The sequence below is a fragment of the Pelmatolapia mariae genome, linkage group LG12 (genome assembly GCF_036321145.2).
Source record: "Pelmatolapia mariae isolate MD_Pm_ZW linkage group LG12, Pm_UMD_F_2, whole genome shotgun sequence".
NCBI lineage: Eukaryota > Metazoa > Chordata > Actinopteri > Cichliformes > Cichlidae > Pelmatolapia > Pelmatolapia mariae.
In genome coordinates this window covers 13,187,583-13,215,180 of record NC_086237.1, presented here as the reverse complement: position 1 = coordinate 13,215,180, position 27,598 = coordinate 13,187,583, and the positions used below count along the sequence as shown (strand labels likewise).

The 27,598-nt window shown below is 41.2% G+C and overlaps 3 protein-coding genes across 4 annotated transcripts; 2 read left to right on the top strand and 1 right to left on the bottom strand.

Annotated features, from left to right (window-relative positions):
* The first annotated feature begins 559 nt into the window (after positions 1–559).
* On the top strand, positions 560–13,885 carry LOC134638545 (poly [ADP-ribose] polymerase tankyrase-1-like). 2 transcript variants are annotated; one of them, XM_063489252.1, is made up of 28 exons: positions 560–1,040; positions 1,600–1,824; positions 3,002–3,097; positions 3,228–3,264; positions 3,474–3,549; positions 5,088–5,108; positions 6,657–6,751; positions 6,831–6,897; positions 7,158–7,344; positions 7,476–7,597; positions 7,741–7,832; positions 8,144–8,222; positions 8,313–8,484; positions 8,603–8,682; positions 8,869–9,014; positions 9,184–9,349; positions 9,469–9,688; positions 9,981–10,090; positions 10,293–10,481; positions 10,626–10,872; positions 11,032–11,114; positions 11,244–11,364; positions 11,448–11,545; positions 11,687–11,761; positions 11,969–12,074; positions 12,181–12,367; positions 12,461–12,617; positions 12,703–13,885. In XM_063489252.1, the coding sequence occupies exons 1-28, from the start codon at positions 590–592 to the stop codon at positions 12,787–12,789; spliced, it is 3,792 nt and encodes a 1,263-aa protein (XP_063345322.1). In that variant the 5' UTR covers positions 560–589; the 3' UTR covers positions 12,790–13,885. The 2 variants fall into 2 exon arrangements, with proteins under 2 accessions (XP_063345322.1, XP_063345323.1); XM_063489253.1 differs by lacking the exon at positions 5,088–5,108.
* A 307-nt stretch (positions 13,886–14,192) lies between these two features.
* On the top strand, positions 14,193–21,491 carry idua (alpha-L-iduronidase). The gene is made up of 14 exons (XM_063489961.1): positions 14,193–14,519; positions 15,413–15,553; positions 15,710–15,792; positions 17,042–17,149; positions 17,479–17,574; positions 18,010–18,212; positions 18,400–18,579; positions 18,972–19,188; positions 19,290–19,499; positions 19,603–19,724; positions 20,455–20,580; positions 20,881–20,957; positions 21,086–21,186; positions 21,283–21,491. Exons 1-14 carry the CDS (start codon positions 14,380–14,382, stop codon positions 21,381–21,383), a joined length of 1,905 nt encoding a protein of 634 aa, XP_063346031.1. The 5' UTR covers positions 14,193–14,379; the 3' UTR covers positions 21,384–21,491.
* Positions 21,492–22,259: 768 nt separating this feature from the next.
* Positions 22,260–24,103, bottom strand: LOC134638981 (purpurin-like). Its single transcript, XM_063489962.1, has 6 exons — positions 23,976–24,103; positions 23,669–23,783; positions 23,166–23,302; positions 22,962–23,074; positions 22,667–22,879; positions 22,260–22,557 (listed from the first exon to the last, which is right to left on the bottom strand). Exons 2-6 carry the CDS (start codon positions 23,780–23,782, stop codon positions 22,547–22,549), a joined length of 588 nt encoding a protein of 195 aa, XP_063346032.1. The 5' UTR covers position 23,783; positions 23,976–24,103; the 3' UTR covers positions 22,260–22,546.
* Between the last annotated feature and the right edge of the window lie 3,495 nt (positions 24,104–27,598).

Here is a 27,598-nt window from a genome sequence, read left to right as displayed (position 1 = left end):
TAAATAAACCTTTTATAATATATGAATTATCTCTAACACTGGCAAAAATTATTATTATTGTTGTTGTTGTTATCATAAATTTAAAAAAAAAAGTAAAACGTCTTTTGCTCTTGGAGGCCCCCAGTGGTGACGGCTCTGATCCCTCTGCCGCCCCAGGCATAAGTAAGCGTCTGCTTAGGGCTCCCGTCACCACTGGGGGCCCCCCAAAGCAATTAATTTTTTTTTTTTAAGTTCGTTTATTATTTTTTATTATTAATTGTTTATTGCACTGTGAAATATAAAATATATATTTCACATAAAAAAACAATTAAAAAAATTCTCCCCCAAATCTCACAAACCTCTTTTCAGTCTTTTAGTACGTTCTTTTTAATTAATTAATCAATTTTAAATAAGGTAGAACATAAAGCAATGTAATACCTAGAGACGATGTTTTTAAATGCGTTTTGCAATGCATTATAGTAAGTTTAAGTCGGGGAGGGGGAGGGGGTCCACTGCCAGGCTCCACTAAGAAAACAGCTGACAGGAAACACGACCACTTTCACCGGAAAGAAGGAGGAACTGCTTTTATTATCGCCTGAGAGCTGCTGTAATGGCGGTGTCTCGACGCTCATCGCAGCAGCAACAACAGCAAAATACTTTACAGTCTCCGCCGAGAAACAGCTCTCTTTCTGGCGCTCCTCCGGGCTCTCCGCCGATGGCTTTGCTGACCTCGGCCGTCGGACCTTCGGAGAATGAGAGGGAGTGCAGCGGAGGGATTGAAATGGCTCTGGCCTCCCCAGACCTACCAGCTCCGGCCTTAGCGAGCAGTGCGAGCTCCACCACGACAACCTCTGGCGGAGGTAGCAGCAGCGTTTCGAGCCCTGGCTCTGGAGCTGCCAGTCCCACCGACGGCAGCAGCGGCATCGGTGGGGCGTTCAGGGAGTTGTTCGAGGCCTGTCGTAATGGAGACGTATCCAGAGTAAAGAGACTTGTGGATTCGGTGAATGTAAACGCGAAGGACATGGCTGGTCGAAAATCAACCCCCCTTCATTTCGCTGCGGGTAACGAGCTAATGAAGTAGCAACAGCATCTTGTTATTAGCTAACATACTGTGGGCGGCTAGCTAGATAATGTGTTTTGCTTGACTTGTTTACTGCTAGCGCTAACCTTTTATTTACATTTATCTTTCTTATATATTCCGTAAAAGGTAACTATAATTTTAAGCTGTCGTTTTATAACTATTTTATAAGATGTGCCGCTAATAACATTTAGCTAGGAAACGCAAACCGTCGTCTCTTTCAGTTAGGATAACCGTACGTTAGCATGAACTGCAACAAAAACTAACATTATGCTACGTGTATGTTGTTTGCTAAGTTCCCAAACCCTAAATTAAATACAACACCTCTGCAATTATTATAAGTAAGAAGTGTGTGTATCTATACGGATGCTTAAGCGTATAAAGAGTATTTATATTATAATATAGTTATAAAGTGTTGTTTTTCTTGGGATATTTCCTGTGAATGGCTAAAAGCTATTAATGTTAGCAGGATACTTATGCAAAACGCTTAATGTAATATAGATGGAAAAACTTAACGCACGTGCATTTTAACCTTCTTTTAGGCTTTGGTAGAAAAGATGTTGTGGAGCACCTTCTGCAGACTGGAGCCAATGTTCACGCTAGGGATGATGGAGGTCTCATCCCCCTGCATAATGCCTGCTCTTTTGGACACGCAGAAGTCGTCAGCCTCCTCTTGTGTCAAGGCGCAGATCCAAATGCCAGAGACAACTGGAACTACACTCCGTTACATGAGGCTGCCATCAAGGGAAAGATAGATGTGTGCATTGGTAAGGATGCTAGCCGTTTATATCTACGGTTAGGCAAATATGGGAATGTGTTTGTGTGTGTATGTGTGGGAGTGAAAAACTTAATAAATATGTGTGTGAGACAGAGAAAAACAGCCAGAGCAGGCTGAAAACATTACTTACACTGGGGTGACACACAAACAAATGCCTTAATGTTTTTTTCCCCCTATCAAATTGCTGTAGCCTATATAACCCTTTTATTTGTTAATTTACATAAACATTTGCCTATGCAGGGATGGCTGCCATGTAGAAGTACATCTTGTGAACTCATTTTTAACTAGCTTTTTTTCCTTTTTTTCCAGTTGAACCCTTTATTAATAATATCTGGATTGATGGTTTAAAGGGACCTATTATGCTAATTTTCATCCCACTAATTTTATAGATTGAGTCTATTAGCTTTGCAGAATCCAGGTTAAATAAATCCTTATTTATCTTTTACTGGGCCTTGATGCAGCTTCTCAGTTCATCTGCTTTCTGAAGTTGTTTTAGCTCCTCTCCCTTTATGACAAATTTCTTCTGATTGTCTGCCCTTTGCAAACAGAAGATTTGAAAAGCAGCTGGGTTGGCCTGAGATAAACTTGTTTAGGATTTTTTTCTCTGTTTGACATCACAAGAGTACAAAAACAGTTTGAACTGGCATTATGAGCCATCCTAAGCCTCAGCCTTTGACTCATATGGATTATTTGTATAAATAAAATGTGCCTGTGTGGAAATAACGGAGGTTCTACTTGATAAATCAGCCGGGTTCGTTCTCAGCACTTAACTTGCCAAACAAACAGAGACTGTAATTGCCCATGGAAAGTTATATCCACTGCAAACATTTATGTGAAGTGTTTTGCATGCCAGGCTCTAATCTAAGCGCTCATTTTCATCCAGATGAATACAAGACTGATGTCATTCTAGTTCTTTGAGTGTATGTGCAGACGCCTGATGAGCTTGAGCATTCATTGTGCGAGGTGGCATTCTCCCCTGGGGCTCTTTAAAATATAGAGGTGGTGCCAGCTTGAACACTGTTTTTAACTTTGTGTCTTCTATTATTATCTATGCTGTTTAACCAGCCTTCCTCTTTATTAATATGCACAGCATTCTGGGTAACACAAAAAAGGAACATTAAAATGCAAGTTTTTCTTTTTTGTTTATTTCAACTTATCTTTTGCAGTGTTACTGCAACACGGAGCTGATCCTAACATCCGCAACACCGATGGCAAGTCTGCTCTGGATCTGGCTGACCCTTCAGCTAAGGCGGTTCTCACTGGTCAGTCACTCACGGTTAATGTGCCAAACAAACATAAGCAATAAATGCTATGTAAAGTTAAGTCACATGCCAATATTTATGTATAAGTGTTTCACACGTTTCTCTAATCTGAGAGTTTTTCTTGTTCCAGGTGAATACAAGAAGGATGAACTTTTGGAAGCAGCAAGGTGAGTGTGTCAATAGTTGATGACATGAAGTTCTTGAGTAAACTGCAGTTAGAAACGATGCTGGTGTGTCCTGTGATTCTGTAAGCACATTTGAGAGTTAAAACATATGAAGTGTAATCTGACTTTAATTGACCTCTTCTTAGTTGCTAGTTTCCATCAACTTATTTTGATTTAACGACATCTGAGTCTTTTCAACCATCTAATTACAGGAGTGGAAATGAAGAAAAACTGATGGCATTGCTGACTCCATTAAATGTCAACTGTCACGCCAGCGATGGTCGCAAGGTAAATGAGCCACAAGTAGCACATTACACCAAATACATACATACACGTTTACTAGTGTGTTTCCAAAACTTCAGATTTTTGAGGGGAAAAATGCACGTTGTGTTTTTTTGTTTTTGTTGTTTTGTTTTTTTTAATTCAGTCAGCATGTGTGTAAAGGAGTCTGAATTAGTTTGAATGGGGTTTCTATAGAGGATTTATGTTGGGGCCACCTTAATTTGGAAATACCTGTTTTAGACATTTCTCATTCTCTAATCATGCATGCGTGACTCTCATCAGACCATCCACAAAATCCATTTGCTGCTGTGAAATCATCCTCATTTTAACAGCATCAGTTTTCTTCAACTCGGCTTTTAATTGTCCAGTCTTTTTCAAGGAAACCACTAAAAAGCACTATTTCAACCCAGTTAATCAGGCTAGTTGATTCTGTATACATTCTCTTGAAGCTAAAGTAGACATAAATTTACATCAAAAACCCCAAAAACCCAAAACTATATTTTTCCAGCATGTTGGGACCCGGTGTCCTGATGGCAATGCTGTCTCTTCTTTCTTATAGTCACGCATCAGTTGTGAAATCTATTTTCTGTGGAAGCACATCTGGTCAGATCAAAGAACTAGACTTAATGTATTCTGCACAGTTTATTTCTGTGTAATTTTCAGTTCTTAATCTTTGTTAGTGGGACGTGATTACACTGTAAGCAGTGTTTAGATCACCATGCAGGTTTCCTCGTGTTAATTTTGTTTGTTTTTTTTGTTTTGTTTTTTTGTCTTCCTCTTTGTGGTTGAGGGAACTAGATGTGTAATGGTACAAACACAGCTGGCACTCCTCTTTTAGACTTTACACACTGTTTATCATGGCTGATTTAGGTGAGGGATCTTGTTTCCATTGCATCCCTATGAACAGGAGCATTTACTCCTAGTGTGTGTGTGTGTGTGTGTGTGTGTGTGTGTGTGTGTGTGTGTGTGTGTGTGTGTTTCTTTTTTCTTTTCTTTGGGAGGGGGGTGGGGTTGGTCCCTCATGCATTATTTGCAAATTATTGAATGATTAGCTTTCTTATCCTGAATAAATGTGTTTATTTCTGTAACCAGCTTAAAACAAAACATAACTACTACCTTCATTATTCCATGAAAACTCATTGTTGCTAACAGTTTTTCAGCACATGTCATTCACTTCTAACCATATTTTTTTTTCATCAGAAATTAAAGTGTTACCTCTTTGCAGTAGAATTGATGTTTGCATGATCTAGGTCTGTAAGCCACTTTGGAGATGTGGTCTGGAATTTAAGCAGACCTAAGAAGAGGAGGAGCAGTCTCCACTGCATCCTCCAGCTACTTACCCTCTCTGGCCCCGTGTCACATTTAATCTCACACCGTCTTTGATGGATCAAACAGTGGTTATTGTCTTACTGCGCTTTATGTTTCACTGACTTTAAGGGAGAGAGAGAGAGAGAGAGAGAAATTGCTGTGAAAAAGACACTGTCATTTTGTAATTTTTGTTTCATTTTGTTTTCCGTGTGACTCTGGCAACATTTGTCGATCAGTCAACATCACAAAAAATGCTGGTAAGTTGACCTTGATAACGGCCACTTAATTGATGCACTGTTGTGATCTTTTTTGTTTGTTTGTTTTGTTTTTATTCTTTTATTTTTAATCCATCGTTTTTATTTGACCAATAAGCTGGCTGTCACTTGTTAATTGCACATCATGGACCTGGGTGTACGGGTCACTCATTTATCCTACCCTGATGCTCCTCTGTTGTGTGTGCGTGAATGTGAGTGAGCGACTGAACTGGGTTGGTGTCATGGTGTCGACTCATCTTTTTGGATTTGGAGAGGAGCACAAAATGCCCACTGCCTGCCTACTTCAGCGTCTGTCCTCTCTCCTCTGCACACTCACCCACACTTCTCCAGCTTTCGATCACTTGCACATAAATCAGTGTCTGATTTGGCTTTTCATTTATTTTGTTTTTGATGATGGTGATAATTCATGCATGCCTGAAGGCCTGCCCCTCTGCACTTTTTTTGTCAATCGAATCTTGAATTTGTGTCATTGTAACTTGTGTATACTTTACATGTCCCTGTTGGATTAGTTGGTATGCAGTAATGAATGGTCTAAACTTAACCTGCCATTCTAGTGCTATGCTCTGCCCTCCATGTTGATTGCTTCTAAATTGCTTGTGTCATCCCAAACTGAATGAAGCCTCCATGATTCAACTCTCATTATTCAGAGTTTTTTTTTTTTTTTTTCACTGTGACTTAATAGTCTTACATTTCTGCATTTTTTTTATATTAACATCACTGCATGGATTAAAATGAAACAATGTCCCTTCTTTTCATTGTAAGCTTGACCTGAGCCAGATTTTTGAACAGTGAACAAATGCAATTGAAATGGGATTTGCAGCTTTGCTTATACTAATTCTCATTTTTCTTGGCTGAAATTAGGCTATTTGATTTTTTTTTTCCTCAGCCTGCTTATTGTAGCTTCACTGCATCCTATTATGGTTGGGATTCAATATAATTTTATTTACTCAATATCTAGTATTGAATGATTATGTTTTTATACACAGGAAATTGAAAAATTAATAGAAATTCTTAAGAATTTAAAAAATTGGGAAGCATTTTTGTGCGTTTCTATTGTTTTTTTTCTCTTCTTTTTATTTATTTGTTTATGTTTTTTACAACTGGAATTGGAAAGTAAGTCAGGTATTGTATCCTAACCATAATTCACAAGCAGCCTTTTGGACTTTACTACTCCTACTCCTCAGCTTACTGCATCAAACCTATTTTTGAAGTACTAAGACCTAAAAGATTAATTTTTTTGTAAATTATCAATTGGAAATCGAGTTAGATGACTAATGAGGTTAAAGTTGCTCGTCGTTGCTTAGGTCAGACGTAGTAACAACAGCAACTGAATTTTGTTGTTGGATTTTCCCCACAAACTCATTGACTCTGCATCATGATGTCCGCCATTCATCTGCAACTCACCGAGCATAGCCTGCTCTAGCACAATTGCTTTTGGCCTTAATCAGCCGCTCGCTCATGTGGCCATCAAAGGCAGTATGCACCAACCCGGCCCACGAACGATGTTAACAGGCTTTCTTTCTCTTGCAGTCTACACCGCTGCACCTGGCTGCTGGCTACAACCGGGTCCGCATCGTTCAGCTCCTCCTTCAGCATGGGGCTGATGTTCACGCCAAGGACAAAGGGTGAGGCTTTTTTTTCTCTTCTCTCTTTTGTCCTTTTAAGTATAAGTCACGACACTAACCAGAGTGTGTTGTCCGGCAGTGGTCTGGTTCCTCTTCACAACGCCTGCTCCTACGGTCACTACGAGGTCACCGAGCTTCTGCTTAAAGTAAGACACGGAAGATTTCTTATTTGATGAGCTTGTGCTTTGATGAGCTTGTGGGTTGGTTGAAATGTTATTGAGCAATGAATAAGTGTAACTCGTTTCGCTTTGTAAAATCATGTCATGAGTTATAACTAGGAAATAATGTAGTGCTAGGAATTATAATCAGACACTAATTACATTTTGTTATAATGTCAGATACTGATGTGATGAAACAAATGTTTGTTCCTTCTCCTGTACACATTTTGTGCTGTTTCTCTCTGCAGCATGGAGCTTGTGTGAATGCCATGGACCTGTGGCAGTTCACTCCCCTCCACGAGGCAGCATCCAAGAACCGAGTGGAGGTTTGTTCCTTGCTGCTAAGCCACGGGGCCGACCCCACCCTCCTAAACTGCCACAGCAAGAGTGCTGTGGACATGGCTCCGACTCCAGAGCTGAAAGAAAGGCTTACCTGTGAGTTCTCGCTAAGCCACCTAAAAGGCTTAATCAGCAGGAATTTTTTTCCACAAAGATTAGCTTTCATGTACTTAGAAACCCAAATCATTAGACCATACCTAATTTATCATTTCCACATCTCTTTTTAGATGAGTTCAAAGGTCACTCATTGCTGCAGGCAGCCAGGGAGGCGGACGTGGCCAAAGTGAAGAAGACACTGGCTCTGGAAATTATCAGCTTCAAACATCCTCAGACCAACGAAACAGCTCTGGTCAGAATCAAGTCTATGGAGCTTGCCAGTAGTTTCTCTTAACATGCCTGTCTCTCTCTCATTGTGCTACCAGCAGTTCTTTGCATAATTCTGCATAATGAAGATGAAGCTCGGCACTAATATAATGTTAATGTGTATTTCAGCACTGTGCTGTGGCTTCACCCCACCCTAAGAGAAAGCAGGTGACCGAGTTGTTGCTGCGTAAAGGTGCCAACATCAATGAGAAGAACAAAGAGTAAGTTCACAACAAAAAGTTTTTAGATTGTATTTTTAAAAGTAAGAAGCAAATAAACTAGGAGTTCATCTTAAAGGTAATGAAATGTAGCTGATATAATAATAAGCATTTTATTCCAAATTAAGCATATAATCTCTGTGGTCTAAGATGTGACAACATAATTGCAAAAAAATGTGTTGCAAGTAAAAACACATTAAAGTGCCACAAAGACGTGAGACCGTGATGCAAAACATAAAAAAACCCCGAAAAGCTGCTGATTCAGCACTAAAGAGTGATAATGGTGACATGTTCTCATCTGTGATGTCGTTTAGCTTCATGACCCCGTTGCACGTCGCTGCCGAGAGAGCTCACAATGATATCCTTGAGGTGCTGCAGAAACATGGAGCAAAGGTTTGCTTTTGCATTTCCTTTTTGAAAAAATGTGGTTTTTGGGAGAGTTGTTGGTATGAAACTTAAAAACCTCTTTTGCTCTGACTCCAGGTCAATGCTGTGGACACTCTGGGTCAGACAGCTCTTCATAGAGCGGCGCTGGCTGGTCACATCCAGACCTGCAAGCTGCTGCTGAGTTACGGGGCCGACCCCTCCATTGTGTCTCTGCAGGGCTTCACTGCTGCTCAGATGGGCAACGAGGCTGTTCAACAGATCCTCAATGGTGATTACCGCACTTCTAACTTTCAAGAAAATGAAAAAACACTCTATTTTTCTTGATCATCACATGGTGTATGTGAGTCCTTCTTTGACAGCTTTTTTTTTTTCTTTCTCTTTTCCAGAAAATGTTCCCACACGTAACTCTGATGTGGACTACAGGTTTCTGGAGGCGGCCAAAGCAGGAGATCTGGATACAGTGCAAGTAAGTTCACTGACTCTTCTGCCTGATCATTCATGATGAGTTTCACAGAGACTTATTACTGTGATAAAATCTTTTTTGTACACTTGTAAAATTTGTAGCACATCAGTTCCACATGCTCACTAGTAGCAGTGATATAAAATGTAATGTCCTGTAAACTTGGCTAATTAGAAAATGTACGTTTGGCAGCAACTTTGCACCCCCCAAAATGTAAACTGTCGGGACTTGGAGGGGCGCCACTCCACTCCTCTGCACTTTGCGGCCGGTTACAATCGAGTGGCTGTTGTTGAATACCTGCTACACCATGGAGCTGACGTTCACGCCAAAGACAAGGGGTGAGTTCTTAAACTACCATCTTACAGTCTGTTAGTTCACTAAAAATTTCATAAAAGAAATCAAAAGTTATCATGTTTAAAGCCTTTTAAGCCGTAAATATCAGTACTTTAAACACATTTTCTTCCCTCTTAAATGTGATCGTTTTTTCTGCCGGTTTTCCTCCTTCAGTGGTCTTGTTCCCCTCCACAATGCATGCTCCTATGGTCACTATGAAGTGGCCGAGTTGCTGGTCAGACATGGAGCTTCAGTGAACGTGGCCGACCTTTGGAAGTTCACCCCTCTTCACGAGGCTGCGGCCAAAGGAAAATATGAAATCTGCAAACTGCTACTCAAAGTAAGCGCCCACCTTCATGATCCTGACAGGAAAACAAATCACTTTGGCCTGGAAAGTCACTCAGTGTCATGCGCAACAAATATTTTTATAAAATCGTTAAACTAAACTTTTCTGTTCAGCATGGAGCCGACCCAAGCAAGAAGAACCGTGATGGCAACATGCCGCTGGACATGGTGAAAGATGGGGACACGGACATCCAGGACCTGCTGAGGGGCGATGCCGCCCTGCTGGATGCTGCCAAGAAGGGCTGCCTGGCCCGGGTCCAGAAGCTCTGCTCCCCGGAGAATATCAACTGCAGAGACACACAGGGGCGCAACTCCACACCGCTTCACCTCGCAGGTACAAGCTCTTCTAAAGTGTTTGTATTCTTTTGTACTGAGTAAAAATACTAGCCCACACGCTGTTTGACATAAAAACTTGGAACATAATGTGTCCTGTTTTTCTGACTGTTGGTCTTATGTGTTTTGTATTTACACAGTATTTCCTTTGCATTTTATTCATGTCTAGCTGTAAAAAGAGTGGAGCTCAATGAGACTAATCTCATCTAATTAAATATGTATTAAAAAAGACTTTTCGAAGTGTGTTCATATGAAGGAAGTTGCACTGACTCTTTTTTTTTTTTTTCTCTCAGCTGGCTACAACAACCTTGAAGTGGCGGAGTATCTATTAGAACACGGGGCCGACGTCAACGCACAGGACAAAGGAGGCCTTATCCCTCTTCATAATGCTGCCTCTTACGGGGTCAGTCTCAGCTACATAAACAGAAACATTTTCGTGGGTTTTGTAGCTGTAGATACATGAAAAGTGTAAACATTTTAGAAGATACTTGAGCTGATGACCTTGCCATCAGCTCTTGAAAACTCTGTGTCAGTAACTGTGTTATTTTATTTAACTTAAAGTTCAGGGTTTAACTTGTGATCTGTTCCCTCTCTCTTCCTCGCAGCATGTGGATATTGCAGCCCTTCTGATCAAATACAACACGTGTGTGAATGCCACAGACAAATGGGCGTTCACACCCCTCCATGAAGCAGCTCAGAAGGGTCGCACACAGCTCTGTGCATTGCTGCTGGCTCATGGAGCCGACCCCACCATGAAGAACCAGGAGGGGCAGACTGCTCTGGATCTGGCTACGGTAATGGCTTCTGTCTGAAAGAATAACTGTGATACTAAATGCACCATAAAATGAAACTCTGTACTTTAATATGTTTGCTCGTTGAAAGGCTCAGACTGTTTCCTTTGCTGAATTTTTTTTTTTTTAACTTGTATATTCCTGCAGGCTGATGACATCCGAGCCCTGCTGATGGATGCCATGCCACCGGATGCCCTGCCCAGCTGCTTTAAGCCTCAGGCCACAGTGGTCAGCGCCTCTGTCATCTCCCCTGCCTCCACACCTTCTTGTCTCTCAGCTGCCAGCAGCATAGACAACCTTGCCGGGCCCCTCACCGAGCTGGCTGCTGCCGCTGCTACAGGGACCTCCGGGGTGGCAGATGGAGCCACTGGCACTGACCGCAAGGAAGGGGAAAGTAAGTTTGTTGCGGTCCTTATATCAAACACTGCTCAGTTTATAAAATCTTGTTAAGCAGAAAAATTGGACATAGAAGAGATTGGGGAGCTTTTGTTAGAATTATTTGTTTCATTAAATCTGCTGGGTTTTTTGTTTTGTTGTTGTTTTTTTTTCATAGTGGCAATGCTGGACATGAACATAAGTCAATTCCTGAAGAGTCTGGGCCTGGAGCACCTCAGGGACATCTTTGAGAGAGAGCAGGTCATAATGGCTTTTTCTAGCAAGCACACCTTTTACGCTGGACCTGTAACCCACTGGTTATACGTTTGACCAAAATTAAATTATTAAAGGTCTCAATTTGTTGTGGGGTTTTTTGTTTTTTTTTTTCAGATCACACTGGATGTGCTGGCTGACATGGGCCATGAGGAGCTGAAGGAAATCGGGATTAATGCATATGGCCACCGACACAAGCTCATCAAGGGAGTTGAGAGGCTGCTGGGCGGCCAACAAGGTGAGGTGTAACCCAGTGGCTTTTTGGTACTACTTTAATAGAGAGTGTGCATCTTTACACTTTGAATCTTGATCACTTCTCAGGTGGCAACCCATACCTGACATTCCACTGTGCCAGCCAGGGAACCATTCTTATAGACCTCGCCCCAGAAGACAAGGAGTACCAGTCAGTGGAGGAGGAGGTGAGCTGAGAAGCTGCATTTACCCAAAAATAGTGTCTCTTTTTTAATGCAGCTGTTCTAAATACCTGGTAAATTATTATATAGCGATAGCTGGACAGAGTGCCTTTATAACAAATCTTGTTGTTTATGTGTGTCACACAGATGCAGAGCACCATCAGAGAGCACAGAGATGGAGGCAATGCTGGTGGTGTCTTCAGCAGATACAACATCATTAAGGTCTGAACGCTGACTCTTTACTTGGCTGTTTTGATTATCAGCAAAATACTGACCAAGTGTTGGCTATTTTTAAAATCTTTATTTAGTATATTTTGGGGGTTACAAACCTCAATATTACAGCAGTTTGGGAGGAGTCATTAGTTTATGGTGTAAAACAAACACAACTCCCTGCATCCTGTTTGAAATGTACCCTACTGTATCACACAGATTCAAAAGGTGGTAAACAAGAAGCTGAGGGAACGTTACACCCACAGGCAGAAGGAGATTGCAGATGAGAACCACAACCATCACAATGAGCGGATGTTGTTTCACGGTAACCACACCCACTGTCACACCATCTGTGTGCTCTGTGTGTCTGCAGCAGACATAACAGAAAACCTGACTACTGTGTAACTTCATCCTGCCACAATTTCCTACAGGTTCCCCGTTTATCAATGCCATCATTCACAAAGGCTTTGATGAGCGTCACGCCTACATAGGAGGGATGTTTGGAGCAGGTATCTATTTTGCAGAGAACTCCTCAAAAAGCAATCAATACGTCTACGGCATCGGTGGAGGCACTGGCTGCCCAACACACAAAGACCGATCCTGCTACCTGTGCCACAGGTAACTTTTGGCTGTCACCCATTAAACTGCAGCACAAAGATGTTGTAGCAAAGTTTTGTTCCTGTACTCAGTTCGTATGTTGTGACTTCTCAGGCAAATGCTTTTCTGCCGAGTGACTTTGGGGAAGTCATTCCTACAGTTCAGTGCCATGAAGATGGCTCACGCTCCCCCAGGACATCATTCAGTAATCGGGCGGCCCAGCGTTAACGGCCTAGCTTACGCCGAGTACGTCATCTACAGAGGAGAGCAGGTAATTAAGAACTCGGGCCATAGCGTTAGCAAAAAGCAACACGTGCTGTGTAATATTGGCTGACACCCTGCTTTGTTTTTTTTAGGCCTACCCAGAGTACCTCATCACCTACCAGATCCTTAAGCCTGAGAGCGCAGCGCAGTCTGCAGCAGGAGCCGAGCAGAAGTCGTAGTTACTTCATGTTACACAAACTCACACAAAGACTCGATGCTTGCTTCTTTTTTTTTCTCCATTTGTATTGCAAATGCCTAAACACCGTTTTTATTTACCAAACACATTTCCAGTTTTCTGTCCAGTAGAGCCCATGGTGACCAGTGCTTAATGAGCAGATATGCTGTAATACTCCTCATGGTGATTTTCTTTTAGTTTTTTTCCTTTTTTCTGTTTTGGACTCGGCTGCATGATTTTACAGAAGCATGTAAAGCCCAATAGCGTGTGTGGGTTAGTTTTTTTTTCAATATGTCTCCCCTCCTCACCAGTGAGAAGGATGCCTGTAGAGACTTTGAAGTTTCAGCATTAACAGTTTTCCACTCTCTGTCGCTTCATGCCTTGTGACTGTGGAGAATCAGCAGCAGCCGCCTTCGCCTCACCTCTACTCACACTTGCTGTCAAAACCTGAAACCTGTGGACTACTACAACCCTGTCGTGTTTGGGGTTCAAGACTGTATAGAATGGTCTGTGGTTAACTGTGACTTTAATGCTAACCTATAACACTACCATACATGTAACAGGTTGTCATTGCTATACTGTAATGCTGACGTTCCAAACTTTGAACCCGAGAACACTACAAAGACTGAACTGCAATGTTTAACGGTGGCTTTATTTAGGGTTGGGCACGATTCGTTGAGAAAGGGCGTCAGAGTTTGGGACTGTTTGGGATATTACAGTACTGATGTGCTGGTCAGTGCAAGGCATAACTACGCAGCTAAATGTGTTTGTGTTGCCTTACAAGTGGACATCCTACAGCCAGTGAGCTCAAAGCACCCTTTCTGTCGCCATGGTTTTACTCACAGACATCACACCCATATGGATTTGCACTTTTACGTAGAAAACTATTTAAGTTATTTTGAAATTTAACTTGCAAGTTTGCGGAGGAAAAATATTTGTACAGGTTGTGTAAATGTTTGTGTATAACTGTTGCTGTTTAACAATCTTTGAGTTAAACTGTAAATGACATCTGTATTTTTCCTTTAATGCCTTCTGATTCTCCTATACGTTTTTTTTGTTTTTTGTTTTGTTTTTTTAATAAATGTCCCATTAACAGCTCCTTGTGTTTTGAGCGTCTGATTTATTATCTATTTCTTTTATATGATATGTAAAGTCAAAGTTTAGGGATTTAATGTAGCTTGATGCACAACTAAACCAGTATGATTGAAATTGCAGTCAAATAACTGGCATCTAATCGATAATATAATAAGAAGCTACATCATTGATACTCTGCAGAATGTTGTGTTTAATTGAATTTGCAGTGGTTTTGTATCCATGCAACTGATGCACCGCTCACTTCCCTAAAAGACTACAACACTGTCGCATGTAATCTACGTTGTTGTGTTCACGTGACTGCAGTCGCACTTTGCTAGTTTGTTAGAAACACTTTTGTTGGTGTCTTAAGTGTGTCTAGGTGCGCTATGGCAGAGTTTTCTCTCGTATTTACTCACCGACGACGTTTAAGTCACACTTCCCCACTCTCTTTATAACACACCGTGGTTTGTTTTTTTTTTTTTTTTTTTATTGTAGCCGTTTAAGCTAGCGGGTCGCAAACATGATGGTGTGGAAAACCTTTACATTTCTAGCTTTGCTCCTTTGCATTTTCGAAACTTCAAGCACTTCCTATGTTATCACAGCTGACGTGCAAAGGCCGACAGGAGATCTTAAACACTTCTGGAGAAGCACTGGTTTCTGGTAGGTCCAGTTTTAACTTTTCCCTTTTCACCGTAGTCCAGCAAAACGCACCGTGTGAGCGCCGAGCAGTAAGTGTCAGTCAGAAAGCAGAGATTTCACTGAAATGGGACACTGTGGGTTTATTTTTATATTCACTGTAGCAGAATACTTCAGAGGAAGAGTAAGTGTTTAAAAAACGATGCACTTACTAGGAACACGTAGGACTTTCTCTGAGCGTAAAGGGAGAAAGGTAGACTCACTGCCAAGGTATGCAGAAGAGCATCTCTGAGCACACAAGACATCAAACCTGGAAGTGGATGAGCTACAGCAGCAGACCAAATTTTTGACAACTAAGAACACATTAAATGATGCATGCTCTGATGAGTCTCAGTATCTGCCACTCATTCAAGGTTTGGCATGAACAACATGAGGGCCCAGCCTGGTATCTGCACTTCAGGCTGCTGGTGGTGTCATGGTGTGGGAGATATTTTCTTGGCACACTTTGGGTCCCTTACTAAAAGTTAAGAATCATTTGAATGACACAGCCTACCTGAGTATTGTTGCTGGCGATGTTCATCCTTTTTTGATCACATCTGTCAGCACCAGCATCACACACAGTGCCACAAAGCTCAAATCATCCCAAACTGGTGTCTTGAAAATTCACTGTACTCAAATAGCCTCCATATTCACCAGTCCACTGACAAATCTGCACCAGCTATGTTATCCCAGTCATGTCACTACAGACCAAAGTCTCTGAAGATGGTTTCCAGTACATTGTTGAATCTGTGTCATGAAGAACTAAGTGAGTTCAGGGAAAAAGGGGGTCCAATCTGGTATACCTAATAAAATGTCCAGTGAGTGAGTGTGTGTAGATATAGCACAAAGCTAAATGTTTGTCTGTGTTTTGTGTCCAGCCCCCCACTCCCTCACACGCAGGCCCACGAGTATGACCTGAGCATTGACCAGCAGCTGAATTTGGCCTATGTGGGCTCTGTTCCTCATGGAGGGATCCAGCAGGTCAGGATACACTGGATGCTGGAGCTGGTGACTGCACAGTAAGTGAAGTAAATGAACAAGCAAGTAGCATGACATGTGGTGGGTCATGTTTGCTATAATACACTCGTGATCGAAGCTTTTTGAATGTTGTTTTTGTAGGTTATAACTTACAGTATTACTAAGAGTGGTCTCATCTAACTTTTTTTTTATTTTAGAGATATTGGAGGAAAACCTCAATATAACTTTACTAGACTGGACCGGCTGATAGAGTTATTGTGGATGAATGGCCTTCAACCAGGTACTGTACTACAGTCCTGTTATATTTGTTCCTGATGTAAATTTGTCATCTGTTTTCTTACCTTTTTATTGTTCGTTATGAGGTCATGGACGAGTAAAACATAATTTCTGTGGTCACGACTACCACAAAAGTTGACCCTGCGCGGGCGACCGTGGTTCAGGGGGTTGGGAAGCTCATCTTGTAACCAGAAGGTTGCCGGTTCGATCCCCAGCTCTGTCTGTCTTGGTCGTTGTGTCCTTGGGCAAGACACTTCACCTACCACCTACTGGTGATGGCCAGATGGTGCGATATGGCAGCCTCTCTTCTGTCAGTCTGCCCCAGCGCAGCTGTGGCTACAACTGTAGCTTGCCTCCACCAGTGTGTGAATGTGAGAGTGAATGAATAGTGGAATTGAAAAGCGCTATATGCAATCCATTATTATTATTACTCGAGTAATACGTCAGCCAATTTTGAAGTAGGTCAGATGACAGCTTGTTGAGAAAAGCAAGAATAGACGCACATGCAGTCTTTGATTTATTAGTGCGATTACAGCTGTGGTTAAGTGAATAGTACTGAATCCCCATTCTCTTGCCTAGCCTAGCCTGCTTGGGGTGGCTGTAGCTCATGAGGTAGAGCAGGTCATTTTCTGATTGGAAGGTTAGTGGTTTGATCCCTGGCTGCCCTTGTCTGCAGGCTAAATATCCTTGGGCAAGATACTAACCCCAAGGTGCTCTCCGATGCATTCATTGGAGTATGGATTTATGTGAATGTTAACTTAACCTCCTAAGACTCAAACTCTTTCATGGCATGCATTTTTAAGTTCTGTTTGCTATTTGGGCTGATTGGGACCTGATTAATGTAAAAACAAAGAATTACCTGATTTTTTTTTTTTACCTGATTTTTGTTTCTGAGAAAAATTAGATCCACATATGAAGACATTTGTTTTAAATTTTGATAGAACAGTGGCAGTATGATGTCCTCGTACGTGGTTATCAGGCCCTTGTATTGCAAAATTGTGTATTTTGGTCTAGACAACCCAAAATGTGATGTCCACATATGTGGACGCCAGGTTCTAGGAGGTTTATGAAGCACCAAAGAAAGTGCTTGTATGAATGGGTGAATGTGGCATGTTGTATAAAGTGCTTTGGGTGCTCCAGGAGTGTAGAAAAGTGCTATGTAAGTCCATTTACCATTTAGTTAATTTGTTAGCTAAACATCAGAAATTTGTATATCAGAAAACGTAATTGGATTTTCCTGTTCTCTGTTGCAGGATTTGAACTGATGGGAAGTGTCTCTAATTACTTCACTGATTTTGAGGATAAATCACAAGTGGTCGAGTGGAGAAATCTGGTTTATCTCATAGCCAAGAGGTACATTGGTGAGTGAGTTGAAGCAGTCATCGTTAGAGTTTAGTTTTTTGTTTCGTACTTTTTTTGCATAATCAATAAGAATATTCAAAAGGTCAACAGTGAAGAACAGTGAAGTCCAGTAGGAGAGCCATAACAAATTACTATGCATTAAAATAATGAATAACAGTCATTTTTTTACTAAAATGGTCCCAATTGAAGTATTCAGAAATCAATCAGAAAATGTACTGTGACGGGCATGTAAACATGTGATTTAGCTGAAACTAAATGGCTTAATCTGCACTGTGTCAACCTGCTCATGCGTTTTATGATGACTGTCGTTGCTTGTTGTAAATTTCAGACAAATATGGCCTGGGAAGTGTTTCTCGATGGAACTTTGAAACATGGAATGAGCCCAACAACCATGACTTTGATAATGTTACTGTCTCAATTCAAGGTAAACCTGTGAGACATTGTGCATGGCTTGTATTTAGGTGTGTGTGTATATATATATATATATATATATATATATATATATATATATATATATGTATGTTTGTGTGTGTGTGTGTGTGTTTGTAAACTGTTACCATTGATGAAAGGTAAGTCTGGGGGTCCCCCCCCCCCCCCCCCCCCCCCCCCAATGTTATTTTCTCTTATAGATCTGGAGCTTGTGTTTATAATAGCGTTATTTAATGTGAATGTAAACGGGCACACACATTATATTAAGTTATGCAGTTATGGTTTAAGAGCTGCTTTTGCCTAAAAGCACTAAACCTAAACTCAAAAACACAATTCTTCTGGAGCTTCTTTTATAAATTTGTGAAAATTCAAATGTTCTCGCCAGACAGTATGACAGTGCTGTGCTGTGGATTATCATTTTTTTCTCAAGGGTTTCTAAACTACTATGACGCCTGTTCTGAGGGTCTGCGCGCTGCCAGTACACTCCTGAGGTTTGGAGGTCCAGGAGACTCTTGTCACCCCCATCCACACTCCCCGTACTGCTGGGCCATGCTGCAGCACTGCTACAATGGCACCAACTACTTCACTGGAGAGACTGGGGTCAGACTGGACTATATAGCCCTGCACAAAAAGGTGTTTTCTTTTCTTAGCAAATAGAAAATGAAAGCAGTCTTGATTATGCACTAGATTTGTGCTTATAGTTGCCAGAAAAATATAATTATCGTTATGTTTATAGACTCAGCTGTTTTAGGAAAAACTATAGTTATTAATACACAAACTTGCTTAATTCCAGGCTGACTTCCTGTTTTCGATCTTACAGGGAGGAGGCTACTCCTTCCCCATCCTCCAGCAGGAGATCGAGACTATAGGAGAGATCCAAGAGCGTTTCCCTAAGTTTCGCAGCCTGCCTGTTTACAATGACGAGGCTGATCCTCTGGTAGGGTGGTCCAGGCCTCAGGAGTGGAGGGCTGATGTGACCTATTCTGCAATGGTGGTAAAGGTGAGGCGAAGACATTTAAATGAACAGTATGGGTGGAAAAAAATGATTTCACGTGGGAATTTATGTTTGTTAGAAGTGTCCAGTCTAGAACAGTATCTTTCATTTAGACCTGAAAAGGGCGGTACCAAATAGCTGATGTGAGCACGGCAGCTCTAAATTGCCGGACATCAAACTTTAATCGGTAATGGAGAGATTAGCAAATGCCTCCATATTTTGTGTATGATCTTCTTCCCATAGAAATGACCCCGACAACTTCATAAAATGTATTCATCAGACCAGTCTAAATGTGGGTATGGGAGAAAAGATCTAATTTGTTGTCCGTGTTTTACGAGGAGCTTCTCTCTGCCAGTTAAATCACCCTGATCAAATCCTCTGCTGTCCACCTTCAAAAGGTTATAAACCAGCACCAGGATATGTTGATGGCAAACCCAAACAGCACCATCAACTACACCTTGCTGAGCAACGACAATGCCTTCCTCAGCTACCACCCACACCCCTTCACCCAGCGCACATTGACCGCCCGCTTCCAGGTCAACAACACTCAGCCCCCTCATGTTCAACTCATCAGGAAGCCTGTCCTCACAGTCATCGGCCTGCTGGCTTTGCTAGGTGACATCTTTACCCTAGAACACATGTTCCCTCGGGGGAAAAGGGGATGAATCATTTAAACATGATTTAATTCGTATGTGTCCCTGTGATTCAAATTTTAGGAGAGACCCAGCTTCTGGCTCAGGTTGTGAACTCATCAGGAGGCCACAACGGCACACTGGGAGTTCTCGCCAGTAGCCACAAACCCGTAATGCCCGGTGGCTCAGACAGCTGGCAGGCAGCAGTGCTGGTGTACAACAGTGAAGACAACAGCACCTCCACCATCACCGACGATGTCACTGTCTCACTGAAAGGACTGCCTGCACAAAACGGTAACACTGTCAAGGGATTTGGAGTGTTTCTGTTTATCTGTGATGATTTCTGTAAGTCTGTTTGGTTAATTTTACTCCTCTTTGCTATCTGTTTGTTATCCAGGTCTAATGTATGTCACATATTACTTGGACAATAATGTAACCAACCCTTACCAGCTGTGGCAGAACATGGGGAGCCCTGACTACCCCACAGCAGAGCAGTTCAGACGCCTCAGGAGTGTGGAGGTAAACAGGACAGCTGGACAGTATATATTCTAGTTTTCTGCAATTATAATTGTATGTTTTTCAAGTAGTGTACAGCAAAACAAGAAAGTTAAAAGTTATCTATCCTATTTGATTCACTACTCAGAGAAAATTAGGGGAAGACCTGATCATCACCACATGTCAGTTAAAAAAATTACCTTGAGCGAGTTGTTAATGTCCATTTTCTGAGCATACTGCCAAAATCGGACTTCATCAGGATTGCATGTGGTCCTGATATTCTTTAGAGGCATCTATGGTCACAGCCCAGCACCGTGTGGCTTGATTGGCGTTCCCGAGAGATCAGCAGAACAGCTACTGGGGCCCTTTTCTCTTTACAGAAGAGAGCAGGTTGTCAGTGAGCACACATGACAGGCATGAAAGAGCTTTGAAAGGCTGTGGCACACTTTATGCCGTGCTATTGATTCCCTCATTCCTAAATCTGCACCCCAGCTCCACCGAGTTAAACAGGCTTCTCTGCCTTAATTTATTTATTTTTTTTGATGAAGTTTTCTGCACACCACACTGTGAGAGCGTGGATTTCCTCCCAGTATGAACTCTCATCATTTTTTGTTATCTAGTTGATGGCTGTGGCATTATTTTTTTGTGAGTCTTTAAGACTTGAACTGATTTGACAGATTACTTTGGCCTTTTCCCGCTCTCTCAAGTGCACTGAGACACGCTTTGACCCGGTGCTGATGTGTTATTGTCTCAGGGCCCCCACACTGACGGACCCTTGGACGTTCCTGCAGGAGACAGTCTGATTCTGAAAGCCAAATTGCCGGTGCCCTCCGTCCTCCTCATCCACGTCTGTGCCCGGCCGAAAGCTGTGCCAGACCAGGTTAGTACCAACACAACACAATGGTGTATAGATAAAATATCTCATATTACACTCGTGTCATAAATGATTCTGAAAGACAATATTAGAAAATAGTAAGAAAGCTGAAGCTGCTTTAAAATATTTTAATTAATTATATTTTTAATTTTAAGCTAGAAAGAGGTCTGTAGAGCTAAGGGGAGTTTTTATGAGTAGGTCTATTTGCTAAATTTGTAATAAATGTATGTTTTTAAATGATCTGTTGTCTATAAAATTAATCACAGATTTATATTTTTACACTGCGTTATATTTGACCTTCTTCAGGTCAACGGGTTACGCTTCATTAGGATCACTAAAGGTCAAGTCCTTATTATCTGGTCTGACCACTGTGTCAATTCAAAGTAGGTGTTTCTCATCCAAAACATTTCATTTCACTCTGCTTTAAAATGTATTATATGCATCTTTATCCTTTAAAGGTTGGACAACATTAGTAAGGCTAATACCACTTTTATTATGTTATGCTTTGCAGATGCATCAAAACATATGAAGTGGAATTATCCACAGGCGGCAAGGCATTCAGCAAAATCAGTACCCAGAACACTATTTTTACTTCTTATGTTTATTCACCAGGTAAGAATTCACACTAAATTCTTCTAAACCTGAGACTGTGATTTAGAGTCTGACTGTACAGAGAAATAATATCATGCTCTCTGTTGTGTTCTGTAGTGAACCAGGAGGTTAGTGGTCTGTACAGAGTTCGAGCTGTGGACTACTGGGGAAGGCCCGGCGAGTACTCGCTGCCAGAGAGATATTCAGAGGAGCATTAGTCTGAGATCTAGTCTGCTGGCTATTATGTTATATTTTGTTATTGTTTTATATAATGTAAATTTTTGGATTGGTGGATTTTGTATTTAATAAAGCATTGTATGTGGTCAGCTGTAATCATGTGAGTCAAGGTGTGAAATCACTGAAACCTTGCCCCACCCCATCATGTTGAGGCTCACCTGAGGCAAGGTGTAAGTGAGGTTTGAGACGCTTGGGAAGGGATCTCTAGACTGCATTGTTGGTTTCTAATATCTGGTGTCTGTTCAAAGATGGTGGACACAGATCGTCTCCTTTACTGCTCTTTGAAAGCATCTGTCTTCTCGGTCCAAGGTGTGAACATTTGCATCCTTGAAAGAGTGACCTTTATCGTTTAGAGTCCGAGCACTACTCACCTCACCACACAACAAAAATTGTGTTATTCAGCTTGTGTTTGGGAGTGCATTGAGATGAACCAGTTTCTGTCTGAGGGTGTTGCTACATCTGAAGTGCAGGGGGAAGTCATGGGACGACAGTGTTGTTCTATTTCTGCCTGGTTGGTGTTTGAAACTCTTTCCTGTACATCTTTGCTGATTTGATTAAGGCTCAGTTGAGATAAGCACAAGTTTTAGGACCTTTCTTTAAACGCATCCTTTTCTTTCTTTCTCCTCTGCCTTGGAGGAAACATTCTCTGTGACTTCAAAATTTTAGGTTTCTAATTTTTCAAGCGAATCACTTTAAAAGAGTGAATAAACGTGAATAAAAGAGCCATTAGAAAGCATTATCATCACTCATACATTTATTTATGAAGTTGTTGTATGTTTTTAAGTTTGTAGGGATTGGATAAATAAGTGAACAGTAGATATGAAGTGCAGTTAAGGGAAATAAAGAGCCACCACAAGTTTCTTTACAAAATTTATTGTCACCGATACAGAATGGCACAGTGCAGATGTTACCCACCAGTGTGACAGTATGATACAGCTGGTTATTTGACGAAATCCACTCCATCGCTAATAGTTTCCAGTGGATCTAAATTGTATTTTTGTCGTGGCAGGTTTAAAGTTTTCACAGGGTTATGGATTGGATTGGATTTATCTGATGTTGGTCACATAGTTGGAATGTGACAGGCTTATTCTCTTGGATCCACTTTAATGTAGGGTTGCTCAACATGCCCCAGATTAGCATTTGTTTAGCAAGCTCCTGTTGAAAACAGAGAGGAGGAACAAGTGTCAGATTAAGTCTTAAAATTCTTTCTCTGCATCAGAGCTTAAGCTAAACAATCCTCAACACAAGTCCCTGTTTTACATACCGGACTGCAGCACAGGCTGGAACTGTCCGGCCATGCAGATTTCCTCCTGCTTCTGGCGGACCACTCTCTGGATGGCAGGGGGGAGGCCACGGGGGTTGCGGGAGAAGACTAGAGCATAGCCATCCTCGCAGGTTCCGTCATCCTTCAGGGTGCGGCAGGCATAGGTGATGGCATAGTTGTCATAGTCTGTATCAATGACCCAGTAGTTGTCACCTAGAAGTCAGGAATGAGAAATTAGTCCCAGCTCCATGAAGGAAAGACAGAGTGACAAAGAGAACATGATGAGCAGGCTTACCGCCACTGGACAGGTAACTGGCCAGGCCCTGGTAGTCCATAAACATTTTACCAGGGTTGCCAGGGTCAGGGACTGTGTACTGAGCAGCCATGTCAGCACAGACAACCCAGAACCTGAATACCGAGGAGAGAAAATATGTAGCAAATGCAAGCGTATTCATGATCTCACATTGAAGCTGCTACCAAGTATGTTGCAAATACCCACCCAAAGAGAGTGACTCTGCCTCTGGAGGAGGCCACCATGGAGCCATCATCACCAACCGTGTACTCAGCAGAGATGTTGTCCTGCAGGAACAAACCCTCGGGATCTTTCTTCTGCAGCGCATACCACTTTCCTGCATACTGTTGTAGGGAAGAAAGGGCAAAGATGAGCTTTATTTTGATTGGCATGTCTATAGTACACTGTGGATATACACACTGAAATGTGTGAATATGACAGTAAGTAGCACATAGTTCATAAGTTCATATGTGTGATTGTATGCCGATGATGTTCTGGTTTATACATGAGCCACATTGATCATTTTGTTCCTGTTTCGGTTATTTTTTAACTACTTATTATACAGCAGTGTTACTATAAATACAGTCAAGCTAATTCAGATTACAGAAAGTTCAAAAATGCACAGAAAAAGTCTTAGAATATATTTCAATTTTTGATCTCTTAATGAAAGGGTTAAGAAGTATCCTTAAAAGATACATTTGCGTACTCACTCTTTGGGGGTCAAAGTCCTGTTTGACTGTGAAGCTGTCCACCACACAGGAGGCCAGGCTGTGCTCCACACAGGCCAGGAACATCATCACCAGAGCAAAGATTTGAAAATCCATCCTAGCGCAAAACCCAAATTAACACTGTATTATGATTTGTTTATATAAAGGTGTAAAGTCAGCATTCCTAAATCATTTTGACACTCTTGTAAAATCCTCACAAATGGTTTAAGAATAACAAAGGGTTGTTCTTTGAGCTCCATATTTATTTGTAAAAAGTTGAGCAAGTCCCTTAAAAGCAGCATCTCCTTACCTGAAGTAGGGAATGAAGAAGCCACAAGACGTTTTCAGTGCAGAGTTGTTGCAGTGAACTGTGGTGAGAAGACGCTGTGAGCCTTTTATACCCGACGCACAGACAGGCTCGCTGCTTATTTTCAGATTTTAAATCTACGGCTTATCCAGTTAACAAAATCCGCCGGCGTAAGCTGATGAACCCCCAGATTCAGCAGGCTTTATGTAATTCAGTGCAGGGCTACATAATGGAATACAAGATAACAGATGCCCGGCAGGATAAGGCTGGCTGAGCCGCAGGTCACGTATGCACAGCGAAGGTGTTTACATGAGCAAGCAAATGTATTTTTAGCTCTGAGGATACATGAAAATGTATAAACCGTACAGATTTACCCAGTTTGAGAAAGATGCAGGGTTTAAGAGAGATTCTGAACGGACCGTCTTTCTACTGCATCTGTGTGTTTCCTTTAAATGTGTTCAAAATATTCCCAAAACCCTGAACAGGGACAGTTTTTCCAAGAGCATTAATGCTTTCTGTTATCATTATTATTATTAATTTAACATAATAAAAAAAATCACTGCACTAATTAACTTAGTGTTTTGTTCTGCCAAGTCTATTTTTAGATTAAGCATTACTGCTCCGTCTCTTTAGCCTTTTTGTCTGTTCTGTTTTATTCAGGATGTTTTAACCTAAAATTATGTATTTTGTGAGTTCTTAAACTTTAACAATCAATGGAAAGAAATCAAAAATCTATTTTCCACCTTCGACAAACAGTACAAATGTACAACTGGTAAAACTGCAAAAAAAGAAAAAATTATATATATGTACTGGATGTTGGGTCATGTTAGGTCAGCACAGGCTCAGGTGTTCCCGGCTGCTGCCACTTGGTTAAGTAATCTGTCTCTTCTTCAGCTTCACCCTGCAATGTGTCACACAGGAAACAGCTGAGCTGCATTATAGAAAGTTTACACCACTTATGCATCCTGCATGTGCAGAGGTCTAAAAATGCACAAGCTTCTGTTTTACAGGTATCAAGGTGAAGTTAAGTTATATTCCAAAAACGCTCACTTTACGATATTATACATTGTCTACATAGTTTATTTAGAAGAAAAAAAGATAAAGAAAAGCTCGTCTTTTGATTTTACAAATTTTGGAGTCAAATGTCGAGCAACTGTTTTTTTCAGTTTTTGTGTCCCAGAATCCAAACGTAACCAGATCACTGTAATCCCCCTAACAGCTCTTGGGAGATATTTTTGTAAGGTAAGGAAGCCAATTTAAGACGAGTAGTGTGTCGGTAAATCCGGCTGCATTTTTTTGGCAGCCCTGTCATTGTTGTCGTTCTAACAATAACCTGTCCTGAAGATATTAGATAAGACCTTTGTGCCCAATGTCCTCACCTTTTTAAATGCAGTCAAATCTTCGACGCTGATGTGACCAGTCACGTGTCAGCAGTGTTAACTCTGCATCTCTAATCTGAAAACAAATGACAGTTTTAAATGATCCTGTTACAGACGCACACTTGCTTAACTGGAAGTGAGCTCAGGTTGATCAGATCTGGACCAGAGCCATGTCAGGTCACTGGCTGGTGACTGGCTCAAGTTGTATAACAAGCAGCTGAATGTCCAGAATGGATGTAGGAATATATGCATCCATCTTATTTAATCATAGGCTGCAATAACTATTTTGATACTCAACTAGCCATTCACTTTTCTCCCAATTAAATTTTCATTTTACAAAACTATCTTTTTGTGCATTAGTGAAAATAATTAATGACATAACCCTGGACTTTAGGAAACAATAGAAATTATTTTTAGGCAATGCAATTAAACAAAAAGTAAGAGGTTGTTAATATTGTTTTAACACCCAACCAATGTGGGTCACACTAAAAGTGAAAATGAATTTCCACATGAACTGTAATCTTAATTAAATGGGAAGTTTAGACAATAAGTATGAACTTTTCCACAGGTTCAAAAATACAGCAGGACTGAGCAGAGTGACAGACATGTGAATCTCTTTAAAGGAGCTACAAATAAAGAGCATATGACTCAGAAACTTTGGAGTCATATTTATGCATTTAAATAAGTAAATATAAATTAAAATAAGTACATTTTTACCTTTAAATCTATAAAATTATAATAACGTGTTCCAGGCTGTCTTATTTAAAACTGACATCAAGGGCCTGGTGGCATGTCACCGTGCCAACATCTAAAAGGCTCTTTCAAGCTTTCAAAGAAAAGATTGTGAATGCCTGGCAAAAGGATTTAAGAGGATAAGTCATTCCACTGTAACAAAAACTAGAGATCACCTCAGCCACGTTGCCAGTTAGTTCTCAGACCTCGACCGATCACTGCGATTTCACCGCGACACCCGTAAAGTTTCAGAACTCATATCATAACCCACCATGATGGAGACATATTCACAGGCAGACGTGTCACCACCTGTTAAATTATTTTTAAAAGAAATGTGGTTCACACGCACACAGAGTTATACTTCTTATGTCTTTATTGAAAAGCTTAAAGTGAAGGCTGGAGAAAGTGGACATAATACCTCAAAAGCTCCTTGGATTGAACAGGATTTGTATAAATTGGGTACTGACAACCTGTGCTCTTGGAGTGAGGTTGGAGGGAACAGTGCTTTCATCATCAACTTACACAGGACCCGAGAAGCATTACGGAGGTGCACGAAAGTGGAGGAAAAAAAATAAATCAATGCACTCCGTGTTTCATCAGCATTTCTTAAGCAGAAATGAGATGTTTACTAAACTAACCAGCACCCCTTTATAAATGGTTCCCAGACAATTGTGCAAATTTTGAAGTCGATGTTGTAAATGGAAACCAGTGATTCAAAAAGTTGTTGGCAGTAAAACAAAAAAAATGATATATTTGTACATTTAAAGTGAAAAAGTTTGACTGCAAAAGCAATCAGGAATTCAATTGACTGAAGGAGAACAAAGACCACAGTGCATATATGGCATTAAGAGTTCAAAAGCTTTACTCTATAATCCATGACTAACATTAAATCACAATATCTGGAAATCCAAAGGGCTGCTGTATTATTAAAGATAACGGTGAACATGTCCACAAAATAGGAGTGTTTTTGAGTGGCAGTGACCCCATTTTGCCATTGCTACTCCAGAAAAAGGAGGAAGAGGTTGGAAATTGCACATGGACATGGACATCCTCAAACAGCACTCCAACGCTTTACTTCAGAATGGTGTCTTCATTTGCTGTGAGGACGAGAGCAAAATATGAGATTTGACAATGCAGTCGTGAGGGAGACGTCCACATTACTGAGTCCAAATGTGAGCTGTACAGTATGTCTGCGTGAACAAGGTACCTTCTGCTAGCTGCTTGGCGATGCGCTCCTGCTCTTCACGGACCTTCTTCTCCTCCTCCTCAATCCTCCTCTCTTCCGCTGCAATAGGCTTCAGGTGATCTGAGCAAATTAGAACATTTATTAAGCTGAGGTGGAAGAAAAAGACACACAGTTTCCTGATTTATGAGATACAACTATTGTCTTACACAGCACGTAGTATATAAGAAGCTCTGCCTAATGAATGGAAGCGTTTGACCTTATTACACTACACAGCTGCAGTAAAGGACAGTTCTAGTAACAACTTACCATATCTCCTTTTGCCATATATG

What these genes read in the sequence shown, in the direction of transcription:
- LOC134638545 (XM_063489252.1), top strand. Translation starts at nt 590, where the DNA reads ATGGCGGTGTCTCGACGCTCATCGCAGCAGCAACAACAGCAAAATACT. An exon ending in CACACCGCTTCACCTCGCAG is followed by an intron (nt 9,689 to 9,980) that starts GTACAAGCTCTT and finishes TTTTTCTCTCAG; the next exon opens with CTGGCTACAACAACCTTGAA. An exon ending in CTGCTCTGGATCTGGCTACG is followed by an intron (nt 10,482 to 10,625) that starts GTAATGGCTTCT and finishes ATATTCCTGCAG; the next exon opens with GCTGATGACATCCGAGCCCT.
- idua (XM_063489961.1), top strand. Translation starts at nt 14,380, where the DNA reads ATGATGGTGTGGAAAACCTTTACATTTCTAGCTTTGCTCCTTTGCATT. An exon ending in CATAGCCAAGAGGTACATTG is followed by an intron (nt 17,150 to 17,478) that starts GTGAGTGAGTTG and finishes TGTAAATTTCAG; the next exon opens with ACAAATATGGCCTGGGAAGT. An exon ending in TGTTACTGTCTCAATTCAAG is followed by an intron (nt 17,575 to 18,009) that starts GTAAACCTGTGA and finishes TTTTTTCTCAAG; the next exon opens with GGTTTCTAAACTACTATGAC.
- LOC134638981 (XM_063489962.1), bottom strand. Translation starts at nt 23,782, where the DNA reads ATGGATTTTCAAATCTTTGCTCTGGTGATGATGTTCCTGGCCTGTGTG. An exon ending in GGCAGAGTCACTCTCTTTGG is followed by an intron (nt 23,075 to 23,165) that starts GTGGGTATTTGC and finishes CTCGGTATTCAG; the next exon opens with GTTCTGGGTTGTCTGTGCTG. An exon ending in CAGTTACCTGTCCAGTGGCG is followed by an intron (nt 22,880 to 22,961) that starts GTAAGCCTGCTC and finishes CCTGACTTCTAG; the next exon opens with GTGACAACTACTGGGTCATT.